This window comes from Oncorhynchus gorbuscha, linkage group LG11 (genome assembly GCF_021184085.1).
Source record: "Oncorhynchus gorbuscha isolate QuinsamMale2020 ecotype Even-year linkage group LG11, OgorEven_v1.0, whole genome shotgun sequence".
Classification (NCBI taxonomy): domain Eukaryota; kingdom Metazoa; phylum Chordata; class Actinopteri; order Salmoniformes; family Salmonidae; genus Oncorhynchus; species Oncorhynchus gorbuscha.
The window spans coordinates 24,077,748-24,100,538 of NC_060183.1; the positions used below are offsets into that span (position 1 = coordinate 24,077,748).

Consider the following 22,791-nt stretch of genomic DNA (forward strand, 5'->3'; position numbering starts at 1 on the left):
GGCTAAATATATGTGACTTCCTGTGTCTTGTGAGATCTTTACCAGCTGGGTCACTGCACACTACAGTACTGTATCTTCCAGTATGTATGGTGCACACATCATACATCCTCTATGAACTGTATATATATTGTCACACACATTTTCAATTCATATAAAGGCCATGTATATGTAGCTGCTTTAAGACATGTTTATTAGGAAAATAAATGTACATAAATAATATTTAAATGTCAGTCGGTATTAATATACACAATTCCAACGACCGTACCAATGTAATAGATCTTAAAATAAGACCTACAACAAATATATCCCTGCGGTTTGTCTTTGTGGCTGTCCGTCAGAAGCTAGGTCCAATGAGCCGGGCTGATGGGTAGCCTCTGCAATTCTTGTCCATTGCAAAGACCAAGACTTCTCCATGGGCAATGGATGTGTTCAGAAGGGTGAAATGTGTTCAGAACATTGCAAAGTATTGAGCGGGCACGAGAATGATGGTTCTATACAACGCATGTTATATATCAATGTACTGTAATGTTTAACCCTCTTGAATAAGCCCCTGGGGACCGATGGCCTTTGACCTCTGGCGTCCCTTGAGGTCAGATCTCCACCACACAGTCTGGAGAGTTGGTTCTGATGGCATCGGAGATTACCTTTGCTCCCGACTCTCCGATGCTGTTCCCCTGCAAGCTGGAGGAGTGGAGGAACATGCATTAAAGCCCGAGTGAGTACACACTCAAGCACACACACACACACACACATACCTTTTTATATACAATATACAGTGCACACCAAACCGTGTATGAAAAGTCAGCAGGATACACTCACTTTATATAAGTTAGCTGGTGGTTTCCTTTCAGGGCTGTGGCGATGAATATGGCTCCATCCATTCCCAGAGAGTTCTCCTGCAGACTGCACACACATTACATGCATCAAAAGGCTCATGTAGAATCCAACATGAGGTGTAAGGCCCAACCAGACAAACACTCAAAAACAAGACCGCAAGTCCATTTGGAAGTAATGTATTGTGGCAGCACTCTGAAATTTCTATCACTGAGGGAACTGAATGTACATTGTGTGTGTGTGTGTCTGTGGTTGTCTGTCTTTGAATGTCTGTATCAAATGCTTTCGACTCGAGCCTTTCATGTGATGTTTCTCTCTGACTCAGTGCTCGGATGAGCTAAACACAACGAAAATATACCACGCATAATTACTATATACACTCCCCTACGTATTTATCTGGACAGTCGAGATAAAACGTTTAATTTTGACTCTATCCTCCAGCAATTTGGATTAATGGATGAATTTGTTTAGTATGAGGCGACAGTACAGAAACTCACCTTTTATTTGTCAAACATTTAGTATTTGGTCCCATATTCTTAACAAGCAATGACAACATCAAGCTTGGAGCCAAATTGAATGTTTTAGCTTCACTTTCCAAATAAATACATATGAGGGTGCATATCAGCATGAAACATGATTATGGAGTCCAATGGAAGCCAGAGAGAGGAAGTATGACTAATATCCCTTACTGAAACAGTTCAGATGACCTAAGCTCGATGTGTGGAATTACAACCAGCACAATCAAAGACAGGTACATAAATATAGTGCCTTCAGACAGTATTCACATTTTGTTGTGTTACAGCCTGAATTTAAAATGGATTCAATTGAGATTTTGTCACTGGCATACACACAATACCCCATAATGTCAAAGTCAAAGGTGAATTCTAACGTTAGAAATGCTTTGAAATGTATTACAAATGAAAAGCTGAAATGTCTTGAGTCAATAAGTATTTAACCCTTTGGTTATTTATCTTATATAACCGACTTGCCTAGTTAAATAAAGGTTAAGAACAAATTCTTATTTACAATGACGGCCTAGGAACAGTTGGTTAACTGACTTGTTCAGGGGCAGAACAACAGATTTTTACCTTGTCAGCTCGGGGATTCGATCTAGCAACCTTCCGGTTAATAGTCCAACCCTCTAACTACTAGGGTACCTGCCGCTAATTAAGGCATGCCTAAATAAGTTCGGGAGTAAAAATGTGCTTTACAAGTCACATAATATGTTGCAATAATAGTGTTTAACATGATGTTTTAATGAACACCTCATCTCTGTAGCCCACACATACAATTATCTGTAAGGTCCCTCAGTCGAGCAGTGAATTTCAAACACCGATTCAACCACAAAGACCAGGGAGGTTTTCCAAGGCCTCGCAAAGAAGTGCACCTATTGGTAGATGGGTAAAAAAAAGCAGACATTGAATATCCCTTTGAGCATGGTGAAGTTATTGATTACACATTGGATGGTGTATTCACTACAAAGTCACCCAGTCACTACAAAGATCCAGGCATCCTTCCTAACTCAGTTGATGGAGAGGAAGCAAACCGCAGTTAACACACTGTTCCCCAGTAGGCCGTCATTGTAAATAAGAATTTATTCTTAACTGACTTGCCTGGTTAAATATACAAAATAAAAACTTTATTTCCTGAATACAAAGAGTTATTTTGGGGGGGGATCCAACACATCACTGAGTACCACTCTTCATATTTTCATGGTGGCTTCATCATGTTATTGGTATGCTTGTCATCGGCAAAGACAAAGATGATGATTTAACGGAATAGAGGTAAGCACATGCAAAATCCTAGAGCAAAATCTGGTTCAGTCTGCTTTCTACCAGACATTGGGAGACACATTGACCTTTCAGCAGGACAATAACCTAAAACACAAGGCCAAATATACACTGGAGTTGCTTACCAAGATGATATTAAATGTTCCTGAGCGGCCGAGTTAGTTTGGAATGAAATTGTCTTGAAAATCTATGGCATTTAAAAAAATGTAAATATTGTACAATCCAAGTGTGCAAAGCTCTTAGACTGACCCAGAAAGACTCTGTAATAGCTGAATACTTATGTAAATGATATTTCTGTATTTGATTTTCAATAAATTAGGAAAAATGTATAAAAGCATGTTTTCACTTTGTCATTGTGGGGTATTGTGTGTCGATGGATGAGAGCGAAATACATTTGAATCCATTTGAATGTTGAATATTTCAAGGGGTATGAATACTTCCTGAAGGCACTGAGGTAGGAAATTGCTGTTGTATCCATTGTGCAATACATGTTACTTTGCAAAACAGATTGCCATGGTAACATTAGCCCACTTTAGTTCATGTTTAAAGCCACTAATGTTTTGTGCCAGATCTATGGTTGCTAATGACAATACAGCCCTTGGGGAGGAGTGGAGTCGTAAACCCCTGTGGTTTCCTCTGTGCTTGTGGCCAAACGTCTGATGGAAAAATAACGCAAAACAGAAATGCCTTGGTTACGGTCCTAAAGAAAATAATTTGGCTTGTCACGTAGTTAATAACGCAATATTTTGTGGAAAGATGAATGTTATTGTACAAATGTGCAAGTGGGAACACAACTGCTCATGTTTATACATTACAAGGGCTCACTGGATCAAAAGGACTCACTTTAATGATTTGAGTGTTCTGTTTGTCTTCAGTGCATTAGCCAAAGCCTTTGCTCCCTCCATTCCTATGGAGTTCCCTCGTAGGCTGGAACACAAACAAGAGTTTGACAGAAAAGGATACAAAGAACACTACGTCTCTAAATGGACCATAGGGAGGCTGGTGAGATCAGAGGGCAGGCTCATGGTAATGGCTGGAATGGAATACATGGAATGGTAAATGTAGGGTTTAAATGTGTTTTAATACCATTTCATTCGTTCCATTTCAACCATTACTATGAGCTTATAGTGGACTGTGTTGGGACAGAAATCTGTGAAGAAGAGATCTAGATGAATGTGCCAACAGTGGCTGTCAAGAACAGACCACAAAGAGCAAGAAAGTGGGAGGGAAGGTGTGACCGAGTGAACAATTTCTAGCAAACGCAGCGGGTCAAGAGAATGAGAGTCAATTTGTCTGTATTATGCCGCAAGGACACAGAAATAAAGAGGGAATAAGAGCGATTCAAGGAAATAAAACTCACTCCAGAGTGTGCAGGGTTTTGTTGACCATTAGAGCCTCGGCCATTGAGATGGCTCCACTCCTGCCTGCTGATACACCCTGGAGACTGTAGAGAGAACACACACGTGACCGTACACACACACGTGACCGTACACACACACACGTGACCGTACACACACACACGTGACCGTACACACACACACACGTGACCGTACACACACACACACGTGACCGTACACACACACGTGACCGTAAACACACGTGCGAACACAGACACTCATTCTTCTCCATCAGTAGCATTTACAATGTGACAGAAATAAAGGCAACAAAGCTATTAGCTCAGTATTAAATAGTGATATGGGGCACTAACCACAATGTACAGAGAGACGTATTGGTCTTCAGGGCTCCTGCCAGAGCTACCACTCCTTCATCCCCAATGGCATTTTCCTGTAGACTACACACACACACATACACACAGAGCCAGAGCAAAATCAGTCTCCACAGTCAATCAATGACATTTAACTGTTCTTTGATTTATAGACTTGTGAATGGTACAGTTTTGTCTGAATAAAGAGTCATCGGTAGAATGAAGTGTAGAGGGTTTCAGTGCTTACTCTAGTAGCTGCATGGTAGAGTTGGTGAGTAGGGCGTGGGCCAAGGATTTAGTGGCTGTGCACTTGATGAAATTCCACTGGAGACTGGTAGACAGAGAGGGATATTTAGGTGAATTGAAATGTGTAAGCGTGTGTATGTTGCCCGCATTCTCCAACAAATGTGGCTTGGTGTGGGTTGCTGCTGCAGCCGGCAATTAGGGTTGTTCCATCTCAGCAGGCATTCCCATCACTGTGTGTGTGTGTGTGTGTGTGTGTGTGTGTGTGTGTGTGTGTGTGTGTGTGTGTGTGTGTGTGTGTGTGTGTGTGTGTGTGTGTGTGTGTGTGTGTGTGTGTGTGTGTGTGTGTGTGTGTGTGTGTGTGTGTGTGTGTGTGTGTGTGTGCACAGATCTGACTGACTTACCGTAAAGTAGTAAGCGCTCGGTTGACCTTCACAGCTCCAGCTATGGCTTTCACCCCCTCATCGTGCAGCAGGTTGGCTGTAAGACTAAGACGCACACACAGGTATTCAATACAAGAGCATCGGTGAGAAAGAAAATAAAAACAGAGGAAGGAAGCCAGAGAAACCTTCATCAATTCTGAATGACCCCTCTGAATAGCCAACTTGTCAGTGCTCCTACTGTCAATACTGAACCCAGATGCCTCACTGCGGCACGCCCTGGGTTAGAGACATTTCCCGACAGCTAGCTATTTCTGTGCCACCGTATGGCAGAGGAGAGTGGCCTTTACTGACAGGCGGTGGTGCGACTCACTCCAGGTGCCGGAGAGAGCTGTTCTCCTGCAGTGCCCTGGCCATATCCTTCGCCCCCTCCACCCCGATTGAGTTCTCGCGCAGGCTAACAGGGAGAGGGGAATGGAACAAGAGTTATTACAAAGACAGAGCCCTGGAACAGCTAGTGTCGTCCTACAGATGTTAAGGCAGTCAGTCTCTGCATAGCTTTTGTTCAGAGCGATGGTATAAAACAGTGAACACTAAAGGGGAAAACTAGGAGGTTTCTTTTTTACAACACTCAGACAGGCTGAGATTGAGTCACAAACCAAACTAGACGGGTTGTAAAAGCTGAAATCTGTAGTTGGTGAAACTGCCACGTACGTTTGCGATATTACAGCAACAAAAAGTTACTTAAAACAGTGAACAGGTTTTAAAAAATGTTTTTTTTTACATCATTGCACACGCAGCAGAACAGCAGAAGATGTACTGCAACTTGTTTTGTTTTTACCACAATGCTCCTCTACTCGGTTTAATCAACAAAACCACAAAAAATAAAGGCGCTTTGGGGGGGGGGGGGCAAACAGTGGCGACGTTTCCCCCTTTTATGGATTTCGGGTTTAAATGAACATATCCATTTTAATCAGCGACTGATTCAAATTGAGCTAAATGTGTGCAGTGCATCCTCTGGTTAATCAGTGATGAAAATTGACCCATTGCAAAGTGCCTGGGAGACAGATGTACAGCAGCAACACTGGGGTTTAGGGAGAGACATGATAACCTGAGCAATCATAGTTGAAGTAAGCCATAATGACATACAATGGAACTGATGAATGTTTCCTCAGTCATTATACTCATTATGACTTAATTGATGTGAGCAGAATTTCCATTCGCTCCAGTACTCACTTCAGACAGATGAGTCCACGGTTCAACCGCAGAGCCTTGGTTAACGCAGTCATCCCTTTGTTACTGATGGAGTTACTCTGCAGGCTGAAAATGGACATAGAATAATTAATTGACCCTTTAGAACCTACCGATCGGTTCTTCTATTTTGTTCTATTTCTATGGTGTTCTTGGTAGCCTAGTGCTTTTTGTGGTTGTAAATGGAACTGTACGTATTGGAAACGTTTTTATGGCAGGCTGGCATTTCTTCACTGATTACGTGGGTCGAATTTGACCCACAGAAGTGTATTGTGCCATATCACAATGTGTTGCTGAACTCATGAGCCTATTGATTTTCCATGTTTGAATCGGGCCTATAGGTCACTCTATTTGTCATGACAGCTGTGCATGGCACATAGGTAATTCACCTATTATAAGCAGCCTATCTTGTTGCCTATATCATCATTTAAAAAAAATCTATTTCAAATGCCCCCTTAGTCAGTTTAACTTGGCGCCGGGGCCTGCAGTAAAGTAATCACGATATAACCAGCATAAGGAAAATGTGTCAGAAAACAATGTCGCTATGACAACTGCCACTGTTTCTAACCATGTCAGATAAACAGATGGCTTATGTCATCGAGGTCAAATGAGGGCTCGTGAGTGTATTTGTATTCGAGTGTAAGGGGAATGTTTATGTCAAGTGGAGGAGCCTCATTGCATGTCAGGTAATGTCATGTAGTGAGGGCAGGACACTGACTGCAGCGAGTGGAGGCTGTGGTTGACGGTCAGGGCCTGGGCCAGGGCTGCAGTGCCTTTGTCCCCCAGCTGGTTACTGCTCAGACTGCAGACCCATAAAGAAACAGAAAACACATTTCAGAAAGCCGCAAGGGTGCATTATTCCGGGCCTTATACTGTCAATACTGGAAGTCAGTGGTAACCAGGTAACTAAGCAAAAATATTTAAATAAAATAAAAATGTAGCTTGTGTATTCTTGCACCATTGAGAGCACGTCATGTGTATTTATCAGTCGATTTCTGACATATACAACAGTTCTATAGCAGTCAATAGTCTACTGTTTGATGGAACATGACATTGATTGCCTTTATGCTCCTAGACGGTCAGGCAATGAATCTGTCAACACATTTTGGTGACGAATGTTGAGATCGACATCTTGTAGTATGAACCACTGATAATGATCAAGTTCTTACATCAGTTCTGTAAGTGTCCGGTTTGTCTTTAGCGCTTCTGCAATCCTCTTGGCTCCATCTGCTCCAATACAATTCTTCTGTACACTGGGAGCACAACATTGACATGTTTCAGCGTACACACACACACACACACACACACACACACACACACACACACACACACACACACACACGACACATGCTCACTTGCTGAGTGGTCACTTAGAAACACACACACACGGATGGTCTGTAGGACTCACTTCAGCGAGACAAGTTTGCGGTTGGACAGCAGCACCTCAGCCAGGGCCCGAGCGCCCTCCTCCTCAATTAGATTATTTTGGAAACTGCAGAACCGGGAGAAAATGAAAACGCAAACCAAAATGACATTTCATATTTCACTGGCATTGGTAAAAAAATCATCGAATGGCAATAACTACTGAGAGCAAATGTCAGAGTCGAAAATCATATTCAGTGTCTAATGAAAGTCTTCACACTTGTTGCACATTTTTGCCTCCGTATATTTAAATCTGAAAAGGGATGACATTTTATTTCTTTCCTACTGATCTACACAACCTACTACACATTTTCCAAAGTGCAAGAAAAAAATATAGAAATGTTCTAAAAAAAACAAAGATGTCTAACAGTTTAATACTTATTTGAAGCACATTTTGGCAGCAATTACAGCTGTGAATCATGTTGAATAAGAACATATATCCATTGTTTTGGAAAAACTGCTCAAGCTCAGCCAATTTAGTTGGGGATCATTGATGGCCAGCAATATTCAAGACTTAATGATCTCAGATTCTATTTTACAGATTCATGTCAGCACCAAGACTAGGCCACTCAACACCTCTTGGAAACCCATTCTGGTGTGTCTTTAGTCTTAAAATTTGTTTAATGTTCCCACTGAAAAATAAAACAATCCCAGTGTTGGGTCTTAAAAGACTGAGGCAGGTTTTCCTCCACGTTTTTACCTGGGCATTTGCCAGTTTTGTATTTATTTTGGTCCTAATCAAACTCTGCAGTCCCTGCCAGGACAAGCATACACATACCACGGCATTGACACCACAATTCTTTAAAATTTAGAGGGTTTACTCTATGATGTGTTGGATTTGCCCCAAACCTTACATCCAATTCTTATCCATGTTGTCTTGAAGTATTACTTAATAGCCTTGTTGCAAACAAGAGGGATGATTTGGAATGGATTTTTTTTTTAGGACAGGTTTCCTTCTTTTCACTCTGTCATATAGGCCAGTAATGTGGAGTGAATTCAGTGCTGTTGATCTATGCACAGTTTTCTCTCAGCTTAGCCAATGAACTTTGTGGCTGTTTTTAAAATCTTTGGCTTTTTTAGTGATATCCATGAGCAGTTTCAATTCTCTTAGGAAGGACAGCCAGATCCTCACAGTACCAGGGTGATGTGAAACACCATCCACAATGTATAACCTACTTGACCAGACTCAAAAGGATATTCAGTGTCTCGGAATGATTTTGTAACCTCCCCTGATATGTGCCTGTCTGAAAATGTATCATTGACATGTTTTTCAGCTCGGAGGTTGAATCATTGTTTGAAATTCACTATCCAACTGAGGGACCTTACAGAGATGGGAAGTTGTTCTTAACTCATTGTTAAGATGTGCCACAGCAAGTGGTGAGAAGAATCCTTATTCATTTTTTTTCTTTTTTTTCTGTAATTTGTCTTACATTTTGAAAACTCTGAAGTAGTTTATGTAGATCTGTAGGAATTTATTTTTAATTTAATCCTTTTTAGATTTAAATTTAAGGCACCAACTGTGCAAGGGGTGTAAAGACTTTCACTAGGCATTGTGGGGCAGCAAGTAGCCTCGTGGTTAGAGTGTTGGACTGGTAACCAAAAGGTGGCAAGATCGAATCCCCCAGCTGACAAGGTAAAAATGTCGTTTTGCCCCTGAACAAGGCAGTTAACCCACTGTTCCTAGGCCATCATCGAAAATAAAAATGTGTTCTTAACTGACTTGCCTAGTTAAATAAAGGTCAAATAAAATTGTAGTTACTCACTTGATGGACACCAGGACCTGATTCATTTTGAGGGCTTCTGCTAGAAACTTGGCGCCTTTAGATCCAATGTTGTTGCTACGGAGACTAAGCCACAAACAACTTATGCTTAACCAAAGGAGAACTTAGTTTAATTTCACAATCTTTAGTTACCACTTTCATACTTAGTATATAAGCAACAGGTGGTTTTTTTTCTCACGCATTAGAAGATGTTCTCAGATTACTGTTAAATGACATTGTCATGAACAAACAAACATCTGCCATTCATTTGGATGTAATCGGACACATTGGTCTCACTCACTCAAGTGTAATTAGCGTCCGGTTAACCAGTAGTGCTCGACTCAGGGCCTTGGCCCCTTTGTTGCTGATAGCGTTCTCTGCCAGACTGAATATAAGAGAAGTTACATAAAAAATACCATCATAATACATCATTATACAATACTGGGCATACCAATTTGCATGTATGACCTCAGTGAATATCATGAACAGTATTATGTAACTGTAAAGAACATTTTCAATAGCAATAAAAAGATAGCAATGAACCTGCATGAGAGCTGAAATATCCTCAATGCTAAATGTCTGACGACATGATTTAATGGTTGTTGTAAACATGGTCATCTCCTTGAAATGAAGCATTACCAGAATATGTGAAGGACCTGAGGTCCCAGGTCTAAACTGGTTAAGAGAGGCTACTTATAGGATGTAGGCTGCTCAGTTTTTGGCTATTTTTTTCCCCCCACACATAGTGAGGGGGTTCTAGTAATTTTATAGAATCCCTGTCGCAAAGAAATGAATGGCTCCTGACCTTATCTTCTGAAGGTGGCAGTCCTTTGCACTCAGTAAGCTTCCCAGCAGTTCCATGACATCATCTTTAAAATTGTTATTTTCCAATCTGCAAAATGTTAAGATACAGCATCCTTAGTATGAACGTCAAAACATTGTCATAGGGAATTGGAAATTATATTTCAAGTTTGGCCATAAATGTCACAACATATGGTAGGTTCTGCCTCTGACCCGAATTATTTTCTTATGTCCCCACATCTTACCCCCCCCCCCCCATTTTATTCCCCTTATCTGAAATGGTTGGCACTTTGGAGTAAAGGGGGATACTTTCAAGGATTGTTGAGATGAAGAGGGTGGCTATCTGAGATGAGAAGGAGCTTATATGAGATGTGGAGGAGTTTACCTAAAATGTGGAAGGGTTTGTTTGAGATGACGAGGCGACACCATTACACAGGGAGCTGAGATAGTGTCTGCTCTAACTAACCTGAGATGGCTGCAGAAGAGCAGCTGAGGCAGCAGGCTTTTGACAGTGGAGTAGTCCAGACATGCCGACAGGTTGGTCTCCTCGCTGCACTCTGGAGACACCTGTAGCAGGTAGGCCAGCGCTGTGCAGTGCGTCCGTGTCAGCTTCCATCCCAGGCCGCCACAGCGCAGGTCCTCCTCCACGCTGCGTAGCACCTCTGTGTGCTGCAGCTCCTGCAGGCAGTAGGCCACGTTCACTGAGCGTAGTGACACCACAGCACCACCGCTGCCCAGGAGGTCCTGCAGCAGCCCAGCCGCCCAAACCCTTTGGCCCCCATCGTCCTTCCCCTGGGCCAGCAGGCCTGCCAGCGGCCGCACTGCCGCTGGACACAGCAACCCCGCCAGGAATCGCACAAACACATCCAGGTGACCATCCTCTGCCTGCTGGGATCGCTGCAGGGCGCTCCTGAAGTGGTTCTGGAAGCCAATCTTGGGCCAGGACATGGCGCTCTCGCTGAACAGGTCAAAGATGGCACGTTTGGAGCAGATGTGGTAGTACGTGGCTGCTAAGAACTCCTGCACAGTCAGGTGGGTGAAGCGGTAGGCCACACAACTCGGGGATTCCTCGCGGATCAGTACTCCAGTTCCGAGGCCACCCTGGGTGGATGGAAGGTCTACTCCATAGGCCCTAATGTCCTGCTCACTGAAGGTGTATTTGTGCTTCAGAAGTCCGTAGAAGGCCAGTCGGCCCAGACTTCCCAGCAGCTTGCGGTTGTTCCCGTTAAGCTGGTCCATCTTGATAGGCTCTCTGCCTCTGGGCTCACCTGCTTCGGCTCTCATAGCACAGAAGTGGGAGTAGAGCTCAGTGCAGGTCCTGGGAAGGCCCTCCTGCCAGCCACTCTCCAACAGGTACCCAAAGGTAACCGCCACTATCCAGCAAATGCAAGGCATGTAAGACATCACCATGAAGATCTTGTTGGACTCCAAGTGAGTCCATATCTGACTGGCAGTATCTCCCTTAGGGAAGTTGTGGCTCAGGAACAGCCGAATTTCCTTCGGGCTGAATCCGGGGATCTCGGTCAACCTGTCCACTAGTCCCCCAGGAATCAACGAGGCCACCGCCGGCCTGGAGGTCACCCACACCGCTGCTTCGGGGAGCAGGTTGCCCCGGATGATGTTAGTGACCAAGTCGTCCACCGACACCTCCTTCTTGGGGTCTGTGCAAGGCATAGTCTCCGAGAAGTCCAGAGGACAACGGAACTCGTCCAGACCGTCGAAGATCAGCAATGTCCGACATGTACCACTCAGCACCAGGCTGGGGTCCGTCATGTGAGGGAAGGCCAGCTTCACCAGTCTTTCGGCCGACAGCTTCTCCCCAGTGTTCAGCTCCCAGAAGGCAAAGGGCAAGACAAAACTCACGTCTGTGCAGATCTCACCTCTGCTCCAAAGGCGTACAAAATGTCCCACAAGGGTGCTCTTGCCGATGCCGGCCACTCCCACAGTGAGTGAGACCCTGGGGGGCAGGCTGACCCGTGTGAGGGGCTCCAGGAGTTTGGCCAGGGCCAGCTGTCTGACGTGGTGTCTCCGCGCCCCACGGGTGGCCTCCACCTGCATGAGGTCATGCTCCTTCTGCTGGAGGTCCGACAGGCCGTCGACCAGGAGCAAGATTCTGGAGGAGGAGAATTCTGGGCTACAGGGGCCAGGGGAGAGGCTGTCACTTGGTGTGGGATACTGCAACAGAAGAGCCTCCTTGTGCTCCTGAACCATGGGATCTGCAGTGAGAGGAGAATCAAATCACAGACAATGATAGCTTATAGTAGTTTCAGAGAGGGGTGTATACCAATACAATTACCAACAATAGATAGCTTATTACTATCTGGATCTGAACAACTTGCAGAAGGCAGTTGACAATCCTACACACAACACACTCTAGCCTATAAACTAGATGCCAACCAATAGGCTCCTCCTCCTCACCGTGCATCGTGATGAGCCTGTACGTCTGGGAGTCAGAGTTCTCAAGGAAGGCCTGGAGAGCGTTAGAGCCCTGGGGGTCCATGCTGGCCAGGATGGAGGTAAGGGTGCCCACCTGCTCCTGCAGCTGCCCCCCAGCTTGTACCTGGGCCTCCTCATCCTGGCTCAGCAGTTCCAGCTTCCTCATGTGGGACAGCGCCCCCTCCAGGAGGGGAGTGGTAATGAAGCGCTGCAGATGCCCCTGATGTTTCTGAATCCAGCCCACATCTAGGCCACAAGAGACAGAGACCAACATATTCAGAGCTTTGAACTCTGATTTAGAACGCTCTATGTGCAATGTGCACTTTTGACTTTGAGTAAATCATGGATTTAAGTTAATGTTGATTGGTGTGAACTCTTTTTAAGTTATGTGTACATATCGTCAGTTAGAATTTGGTCTAGCGTTGCTGACAGGCAACAAAAACATTTTTTTTAATGTCAGGTGTCTGATACAACTTAACCTAACATAGCATGCGTAAACAGACTCCAGAACAGAGTTCCTACATCCGGTTTTCAGTAGTAAAGGAAGCTAGGTTGAATTAGTTGTATCCCTGAAAACCGGATGCATCCAGTTGTTGGCAACTTGTCCAAATCTGCTTTCATGTACAGCTCTTTCATCGATTGAGGAAATGATCAATGAAGGACATTAAGTGCAGCTCATAATGGAAACAACAGCAATAGCTTTTACCTTCCATCTCTCCCTTGGTGGAAGTTGAGGTGGGGGTAGACTGGAGGTCAACATAGCAGTCCTCTTGCCATGCGATACGCTTGTTTCTGTCCAGAATTGAATTGTAATGGGTGTTTCTTTCCATGGAGCTGTTGCTTGTTCCTGCCTAAAGATATGCCTGTCCACCTTTCTCCATCTCCGATTACTCTTGAACACAAAAAGGAAAAGCATGTCTCACCTCAGGGCACAGAAACGTGACATGTTGTGATTGAAGCCTTCTTCATTGTCAGTACAGTAACACCCTTGCCTATCACTGACTTTGCCCTCACCTGATTGGTGTGTCCAAGGGCTCATACGAACAGCGTATGATAATTGTGCCAATCATCAGGGGCCTCCTTTATAACAGTTGTGTCAATTTCACACAACATTTCTGTGTGCACCATTTCTGAAAAGTCTGCACGGAAATATTGAAATGTATCAACTTGGCACACGCCATATACACGCATGTTTCTAGTTATAAATCAAACATGTGGTAAAACCGTGTGCATGTGAACGAGCATTAAAACTCCGACTGGAAACCCCCTCCATTCACCTTTCATGGTGACCAATAATGCACTTTATTTGTTGCATAATTTGGAACTATTTGGAATGAAGTCACATTTCCTTTAGAGGTGTGGGCCGAATGTTTTAATAACTAAATCAGGTTTTTGCTTTTTCAAACTAAACAGGCATGCTGCAGCGAGTGCCTGACCGTGCATTCTGCAAGACTATTCAAAACGATTTAAAAAGTAGACTATGCTGCAGCCCAGTTGTTGTTCAATATAAACAACAGATTCACGTGGCGTGTAGCATCCAACAAGTCTGAAAATATGAAAATTGGGTTTTATTAAGACGGTACACATATTTTCCCCATTTTTTTTCCACAGACGAGCCACTAAATTGAGTAAAGGAGGAAATGTATGCCTTTGCAGCCTGAATGAAGGATGTTTTATGTACGAACCGTCGATGGGGGACACGAGCGTGTTGCAAGTTGAGGAAATTTAAGTCGGAAGTAAGAAGACAAATGATGTAAAGGTATAATATCGCCATCATGAGACCAGTTGGGCTGTACAGTAGCCTACCCATACTGTCAAATAGTTTTATGTAAGCTTCATTTACTGTGATGGCAGATTGTTTGAATCTTTTACAGTGAAGTATGATGTATCTGGCAAAGGGCTGTGTCCGTTTCTGAAAGAGAGAACCATGGCAAATTGTTTTGGACCAACAATGTTTTGCATCTACCGTTTCCCCAACCTAAATACACTGAATAAAAATATTAATGCAACATGCAACAATTTCAAAGATTTTACTGAGTTACAGTTCATACAAACAAATCAGTCAACTGAAATGAATTCATTAGGCCCTAATCTATGGATTTAACGTGACTGGGAATACAGATATGCATCTGTTGGTTACAGATACCTTTAAAAAACAGTAGGGGCCTGGATCAGAAAACCAGTCACTATCTGGTGTGACCACCATTTGCCTCATGTAGCGCGACATCTCCTTCGCATAGAGTTGATCAGGCTGTTGATTGTGGCCCGTGGAGTGTTGTCCCACCCCTCTTCAATGGCTGTGCGAAGTTGCTGGATATTGGTGGGAACTGGAACCCGCTGTCATACACGAAGATCCAGAGCATCCCAAACATGCTCAATGGGTGACATGTCTGGTGAGTATGTAGGCCAAGGAAGAACTGGGGCATTTTTAGCTTCCATGAATTATGTACAGATCCTTGCAACATGGTGCTGTGCATTATCATGCTGAAGCATGAGGTGATGGTGGCAGATGAATGGCATGATAATGGGCCTCAGGATCTCGTCACAGGAATCTCTGTGCATTCAAATTGCCATTGATAAAATGCAATTGTGTTTTGTTGTCCCTAGCTTACGCCTGCCTGCCCATAGCATAACCCCACCACCACCATGGGGCACTCGGTTCACATTGACATCAGCAAACTGCTCACCACACAACGCCATCTGCCATCTGCCCGGTACAGTTGAAACCGGGATTCACCTGTGAAGAGCACACTTCTCCAGTGTGTCAGTGGCCATCGACGGTGAGCATTTGCCCACTGAAGTCGGTTACAACACTGAACTGCAGTGAGACCCTGGTGAGGATGATGAGCACGCAGCTGAACTTCCCTGAGACGGTTTCTGACAGTTTGTGCAGAAATTATTCCGCTGTGCAAACCCATAGTTTCATCAGCTGTCTGGGTGGCTGGTCTCAGATGATCCCGCAAGTGAAGAAGCCAGGTGTGGGAGTCCTGGGCTGGCGTGATTACAAGCGGTCTGCGGTTGTGAGGCCGGTTGAACCTACTGCCAAATTCTTGAAAGGACGTTGGAGGCGGCTTATGGTAGAGAAATTAACATTTAATTATCTGACAACAGCTCTGGTGGATATTCATGCAGTCAGCATGCCAATCGCACTCTCCCTCAAAACAGACATCTGTGGTATTGTGTTGTGTGACAAAACTCTACATTTTAGGGTGGTGTTTTATTGTCCACAGCACAAGGTGCACCTGTGTAATGATCATGCTTTTTAAGCAGCTTTTTGATAAGTTACATGTCAGGTGGATGAGAGAAATATGCTTTTTGTGCATAGGGAAGATTTCTGGGATCTTTTAACTCATGAAACATGGGACCAACACTTTACATGTTGTTAATATTTTTGTTCAGTGTTTAATGGACTGCACGTGAAATTCTGAAATATTGTAGAGGGCAGGCTACTGATTTAAAAAAATGTATTACAGCACTTACTGGGGCTGGGAATTTAGGTGCGCAACCTGGTCTCAGAGCATTTCGTAATATTCTGTAAGTAAATCCAAGATACTCCAACGCTATGTTACGTTTCAAATGGTATGTATTAATTTGTGGATGTCCATCATTCATTTCGTATATGTTTACGATTTGCAATTCGTACAATACGTCATGAATCTGAAAAATGTACAATATGTTACGAATTTAGCAACAACAAATTGGAATTCGTAACATATCATACAATACGTATTATATGTTACAAATTCCAATTTGTTGTTGCTAAAGTTAGATTCAAACCCACAGGGGTTAAAGGGGTTAAATAAGTGTTCAAAAAACGAAAATATTTCCTGAGCCTTCTTATATATTGCCTTCCAAGATAAAGGACAGACACTTATTCCTTATGATTTACTTTTGGACTGTCTTTTTGGCCATTTATGAATGTATTATTCAATGTGTTTCTAGGAGCTATGGTAGTAAAGGCCAAATTAAATATTTTATCAAATCGTTTTTGGGGGATACATACAAGGGTCCTAAAATTAAAAACCAAATAGCTGAATGATCCATGATATGACCATCTTAAAACAATTATGTATGTTAGCTTGGTAGAAACCCCCACCCCCCTTTTGAGGTTAAGTAACCATCCAACACATAACATATATTAATTTGAGTGTCCCGGATTTACATTTATTATGCGTTGTATCGCAACATGTGTAATGTCTAGTCTATGAGCCTTCTTAACCCTTTTAGCTAACTGTTCCCCTAACCCTTAAACCTAACCTTAACCCTTTTAGCTAACCCTTCCCCTAACCCTTAAACCTAACCTTAACCCTTTTAGCTAACCCTTCCCCTAATATTAACCCTTTAACCTAACTCCTAACCTTAACCGCTAACCTTAACCCCTAGCACGCGTAGCACGCGCTCCAGCAGGTGTATCTCACTGATCATCATCTAAAGCCAACACCTCATTTGGCCGCCTTTCCTGCCAGTTCTCTGCTGCCTGTGACTGGAACGAATTGCAAAAATCGCTGAAGTTGGAGACTTATCTCCCTCACCAACTTTAAACATCTGCTATCTGAGCAGCTAACCGATCGCTGCAGCTGTACATAGTCCATCGGTAAATAGCCCACCCAATTTACCTACCTCATCCCCATACTGTTTTTATTATTTACTTTTCTGCTCTTTTGCACACCAGTATCTCTACCTGCACATGACCATCTGATCATTTATCACTCCAGTGTTAATCTGAAAAATTGTAATTATTCGCCTACCTCCTCATGCCTTTTGCACACAATGTATATAGACTCTTTTTCCCCCTTTTTCTACTGTGTTATTGACTTGTTTATTGTTTACTCCATGTGTAACTCTGTGTTGTCTGTTCACACTGCTATGCTTTATCTTGGCCAGGTCGCAGTTGTAAATGAGAACTTGTTCTCAACTAGCCTACCTGGTTAAATAAAGGTGAAAAAAAAAACTTAACCCCTAGTGTTAGCTAACGTTAGCCACCTAGCCAACGTTAGCCACAACAAATTGGAAATCGTAACATATACGTTTCACCAATTCGTAACATTTTATGGATTGCAAATTCATAACATATCATACGAATTGTCATTTGTAGTACATCAGATGCATTGTAATTCGTAACATATATGAAATGGACATGGGCATCGACAAATGAATACATACCATACGAAACATAACATATCATACTAAATGGAATGTCTCCGATTTACACACAGAATAACACGAAATGCTCTGAGACCACGTTGCAATAAGAGATGCATTATGATTCTCAAGATCCTGTATGTATTGCGATTCAATACTGTGATTTTATTGCAATTCGATGTTCCAAACATATTGCTCACCATGTATCTGCAGCAGAAAGACGAGGAGAGCACACCCCCCCCATCACTAGTACTTATAGTAGCATGTATACACACTGTACGCCTACTTCAAAGGACAATATCAACTGTTCATTCACCTGTTCAATTTGACTGTATATTATAAACCGTGCTGCCTATGGCATTGCAAAACTTGAAGTACATATAGCCTATCTATTTACTACTACTAGGTCCAATTAAATGAGAGATATGCATGGTAATTAGATGTACGGCTACTTCGGAAACATGAACCCACCACGGCCAGAGAAGGTGATTAATTATTTTCTGCAATGGTTCTGAAAATAAAATCGATATGCTAAAGATTCCCGGTTTTTAGATACTAAAACATACTAACGGCTGCATTTCGGTTAATACGTTTTCCAGTTTACACTTTTTATTAGTAAGCTTTTATCATAACCCTCATTTGCACAAAACAATTGCCAGGTTCCAATACAATGTTTCAATCACTAACAAATATGTGTGTACCCATGGAGGTCTAAAGTTTGTGGGAAGATGAGCACATTCTCATGACAAGGTATACTTTTATAAATGCCAACTTTTTTGGGAGTATGTTTTGTATGCCCACATGGTTTATAAATAAGGCACCAGGTGCTTTCCTTGTGCAAGCAGGGGGTAATGACCATTCAATGTGTTGAATTCAAAAATTGCAACGGGGTGAATTCAATTCGCCGAGTTACATAATGTATGGTCAGTAGTGATGGTTGCCGAAATGACGTTGCTAAAAATGTAAAGACCAATAAATGAGAAGAGGTTTAAGAGAATAGTTTAAAGCGTGTCTGTCAACATGTGACAATAAGCTAAGGCTCTATAAGAGGAGATTCAGAAGGGGCCAAGCACTGCAGCAGGAACAACTGCAAAGTAACATCCATCAGTAGTTTTGGAATGAAATCAATAAGATGGTTCTGGAAAAAGAAAAAAAACATTTATGAAAATCCCTATGGAAATCATACTGGAAAATGGGGAAGTTGAGCATAAGATGAATTGTGTATTATAGAACTGGGGGAATGACTTTGCTAACCTATTTTCAGGTGGCAATATCCCATCTGTGTTTGATGATGACTTCTTAAATTAATAGGGCTGGGTTCACCTCAAATCAATTCCTGGATGCAAAATTGTCTGTGGAGGAAGTTTGGAAGGCTGTTGAGGAAGGCTAAAAAGCAACAGGGGGGAAAAAGGCAACATGAATAGCGACGCTTCCAAATTTGGACATAAAATGTGTCTATTCCCAAATGTGTTTTGAAAATGTAATCACCCCATCAACTTAGTACACATTTCTCATCAAACCAATCCCAAAGTCATCAACAAATGATCCACGGGTCCCACTAAATTACAGAGGCATCAGCCTTATAAGCACAGCCTACAAGTTATATTCTGGGATCTTAAACAGTCTGACTTTGGAAACGTCAGGTTTGCTTGTAAATCACATTGACACAGTATCCACTGTGATTAGAGCCAGACTACAAAAACGCAAACCTACATATGCATGTTTTGTTGATTTCAAAAAGGACTTTGACTGGGTAAATAGAGATCAACTTGCTTTCAAACCTATATATTAGCTGGGATGTATGATACAATGAAAGCCCTACATAGGGGGCGGTAGGTAGCCTAGCGGGTAGGAGTTTTGGGCCAGTAAACTGAAAGGTTGTTTGATCGAATCCCCGAGCTGACAAGATGAAAAATATGTTGTTCTGAGCAAGGCAGCCGAAGACGCGGGTGTCGATTAAGGCAGCCCTTTTAAGCCCTTTGGGTTAAATGCAGAAGATGCATTCAGTTGTACAACTGACTAGGTATCACCTTTCCCTAGTGCTCCAATTGCCTGTGTACAGGTAAATGAGCTGAAGACCAGATTGTTTCCCACTCCATTTGGGGTCAGAGGGATACAAGAAAATCAAAGAAAATCAAAGGTCCTTGTGTGCAGATTTGAGAACCAGGATACTGCCTTTGGCAATTAAAGTAGGTAGATTAAATGCCATAGATGAATAAGAGTGGCTATGTACTGTATTTGATTTAGGAGAGATCAAGAAAAAGCAGCACTTTATTTCACTGTACTTGATATGATTACATAAGAGTAATCTAGTTTAATAAAATTATATGATAATTGTTTTTTTTGCTACAGTGAAATATAGTGTCTTATAAGCCAATCTGTGTTGGGCTTCTTTGAAGCATAATAATAACATTTGTGTAAAAGGAAATCATGCTCTAAACTGCATTTTTGCACTGGGGGGTCTTGAAACCCCCCCTTTGTGCAGTTATGAATGGTGCATCTGTGTGAGATCCTCAAGTAAACAAGCAATTTCCCTCTCATTAGTGTTCTCGTTTTTCCAAGTCAGTTGAAAATAAACTGTGCACTGCAGCCTAATGTGCTGTTCGTAATTTTTTTTTTCTTTTTCTTTTTAAATCAAATGCACGGCCCATATAATTCACAAGGCATACATACACCTTTTCAGTAGTCAGCATTAAGTGGTTTCTTTATTTTTCCATTAAAAGGATATAATTAGAGGCCAAAGTCAAGGTAATGATGCATTACAGACACGATGAAAGAAACATATGTTATTAAGTAATCAAAATGATTACAACATACAGCTCCTAGATGTTTTCACTTCACAATAACAGCCCTTACAGTCGACCGGTGGCACCTCTAGCAGGGCCGACATTTTACGAACTGACTTGTTGGAAAGGTGGCATCCTATGACGGTTACACGTTGAAAGTCACAGAGGTCTTCAGTAAGCCCTTCTACTGCCAATGTTTGTCTATGGAGATTGCACGGCGGTGTGCTCGATCTTATACATCTGTCAGCAACGAGTGTGGCTGAAATAGCCAAATCCACTAATTTGAAGGAGTGTCCACATACGTTTGTATATGTCGTGCAACTGACAAAAATACAAATTCTTTCAAAAACATCCATTATAAAATCTCCCTCCCCAGTCACCCTAATTGACATCAAATATCAAATCAGCAGAAGAACATAAGGTCACCTTACCGCCAAGATCTTGATGTGCTACAGTAGCATAGTATACAACGGGCTTATACAGGGTTTTCATTGTAGCAAGACAGACAGAGCAAAGCAAGCTTTCCTGTAAAGTCATTCTGTCTTTACCATACCAGGTATGCGTATGGTGGAAGTTGACTCAACTCATCACCCAAACCAAACACCATAAAAGTAGCTCTTGAGGTGTTGCAGGCAGGTTGTCAGCTTCCGGTTCAGTCTGAGACAGAGTCACAAAGCTAAAAACCACATAACCTACCACAGCCTGGCTGCAATCTTCAAATTACACCTCAGACACCAACAGTGAGACAAACTGACGTGACTATAGTAACAGGAGTACAGGACAGAGCTACTCTTTGGAGATACTTGAGTAACTATAGTTGGAGATCCTTGAGTAACTATAGTAACCATCATTCTTCTAAACTTTCAAGAGCACCAGCATTGACATCCAGTCTCATCAAAAAAATGAGCATTAAGTGAGCTAGAGTGAAACTTAGTGTTAATAATTTGCAGTCAATGTAGTTTATTATAAAACTTCCTGTCTAGGTGGCCTGTTGGGCGTCGCTTGACTGCTCTCACACGTCTGGTAGTTGCGGCTGAGTTTAAACAATGGTTTTGAAGTCTGAAGTCAGTGTCTGGTGCCAATGTTGAAAGGAAATGAGAGCGAGAGTGAAGAAGTTGGAAGGGGTGTCAAAAGCTCAAGTAGCCACAAATGCAATATCTTAACCCATGTGGACCTCCACATGGGGGGAAATAACAACTGAAATTGAAGCGAGTATAAGATAAATAAATGTGTGATCAGGTCCGAAGATAACTCACCTTGGGCGACTGGTGCAGCTGTGGGTCGGGTTTCAACAGGTGTGAGCATTAATTACCCTGAACCCAAGTCCTCTACCTCATATTGTGGGTTGGGATAGAAATTCGAACAGCTGCTTTGGTTTAGTGGATCTTGCTCTCGCTGTCTGCAGCTGACCTGAAAGGAACTCTCAGACAAAACCCCCCAAAAATACCTATCCTCTGGAGACACTTTTTCTGACTAGACTGCTTAATTCTGCGTCAGCACTGAAGGTGCTACTTGTGACAAGACATTTTACGAACAAAGTAAATAATCGTAAAAAGTAACTTGTCGCTCAGTAAAAGGGGGGACTCTGCTCTCGCTGAGCTGTTTGACGTTGCACCTCTTCCTGTGTCACTATCTGACTTCCTGTATCGAGGCAAGGAGATTTCAGTTAGGCATATGATGCTTTGCGTTGCATGAACTCTTAGGCATATGATGCTTTGCGTTGCATGAACTCTATTTTTGAATTACTCCTTGTGCACATACACACACCAAAACATCTCCCCAAAAATGATTTAAGCTAGGGAGCTAGAAGACGTTATCAATCATCCTGAAATCTAATCTAATTGCCAAAATGAAATGTAAAACTTACATTGATATGATTAGGATAATTTAGAATTGACAATAATCAAAAGACAGGCAGGTAGCCTCGTGGTTAGAGTGTTGGGCCAGTAACTGAAAGGTTGCTAGGTCGAATCCCTATGCTGACAAGGTAAACATCTGTTATTCTGACCCTGAACAAGGCAGTTAACCCACTGTTCCTAGACCGTCATTGTAAATAAGAATTTGTTCTTAACTGACTTGCCTAGTTAAATAAAGGTTAAATGAAAAAGGGCATGAAGGTGTCAGGGCAGGCATAGAGTGGCTGACAGAAAAAGGATGGAACAGAATCATCTCATACTGTAGAGAAAACAAACTAGAGAAGAAAAAACAAGTTATTGAAAGGGAGAGATGGAGAGGTTGTGA

At 42.5% G+C, this 22,791-nt stretch overlaps 1 protein-coding gene across 3 annotated transcripts; it reads right to left on the bottom strand.

Annotated features, from left to right (window-relative positions):
• Positions 1 to 173: 173 nt before the first annotated feature.
• On the bottom strand, positions 174 to 22,168 carry nlrc3 (NLR family, CARD domain containing 3). Of its 3 annotated transcripts, none has more exons than XM_046369064.1 (19): positions 21,807 to 22,168; positions 13,329 to 13,512; positions 12,605 to 12,868; positions 10,653 to 12,402; positions 10,191 to 10,277; positions 9,687 to 9,770; positions 9,389 to 9,472; positions 7,612 to 7,695; positions 7,373 to 7,456; positions 6,922 to 7,005; positions 6,189 to 6,272; positions 5,326 to 5,409; positions 4,977 to 5,060; positions 4,577 to 4,660; positions 4,333 to 4,416; positions 3,985 to 4,068; positions 3,468 to 3,551; positions 820 to 903; positions 174 to 681 (listed from the first exon to the last, which is right to left on the bottom strand). In XM_046369064.1, exons 2-19 carry the CDS (start codon positions 13,450 to 13,452, stop codon positions 591 to 593), a joined length of 3,408 nt encoding a protein of 1,135 aa, XP_046225020.1. In that variant the 5' UTR covers positions 13,453 to 13,512; positions 21,807 to 22,168; the 3' UTR covers positions 174 to 590. The 3 variants fall into 3 exon arrangements, 2 of the variants coding, with proteins under 2 accessions (XP_046225020.1, XP_046225018.1); XM_046369062.1 differs by lacking the exon at positions 21,807 to 22,168 and adding an exon at positions 20,982 to 21,291 and having other exon boundaries at positions 13,329 to 13,514; XR_006841206.1 differs by lacking the exons at positions 174 to 681; positions 820 to 903 and having other exon boundaries at positions 3,486 to 3,551; positions 3,985 to 4,416; positions 13,329 to 13,514.
• Between the last annotated feature and the right edge of the window lie 623 nt (positions 22,169 to 22,791).

Bases quoted from the DNA above. Each gene is read 5' to 3' on its own strand.
- nlrc3 (XM_046369064.1), bottom strand. From the start codon at position 13,452: ATGGAAAGAAACACCCATTACAATTCAATTCTGGACAGAAACAAGCGT. The intron at 4,069-4,332 runs GTTAGTGCCCCA...TTCTCTCTACAG, and splicing joins ACGTCTCTCTGTACATTGTG to TCTCCAGGGTGTATCAGCAG. The intron at 3,552-3,984 runs GTGAGTTTTATT...TTTGTGTTCCAG, and splicing joins AAAACCCTGCACACTCTGGA to CCTACGAGGGAACTCCATAG.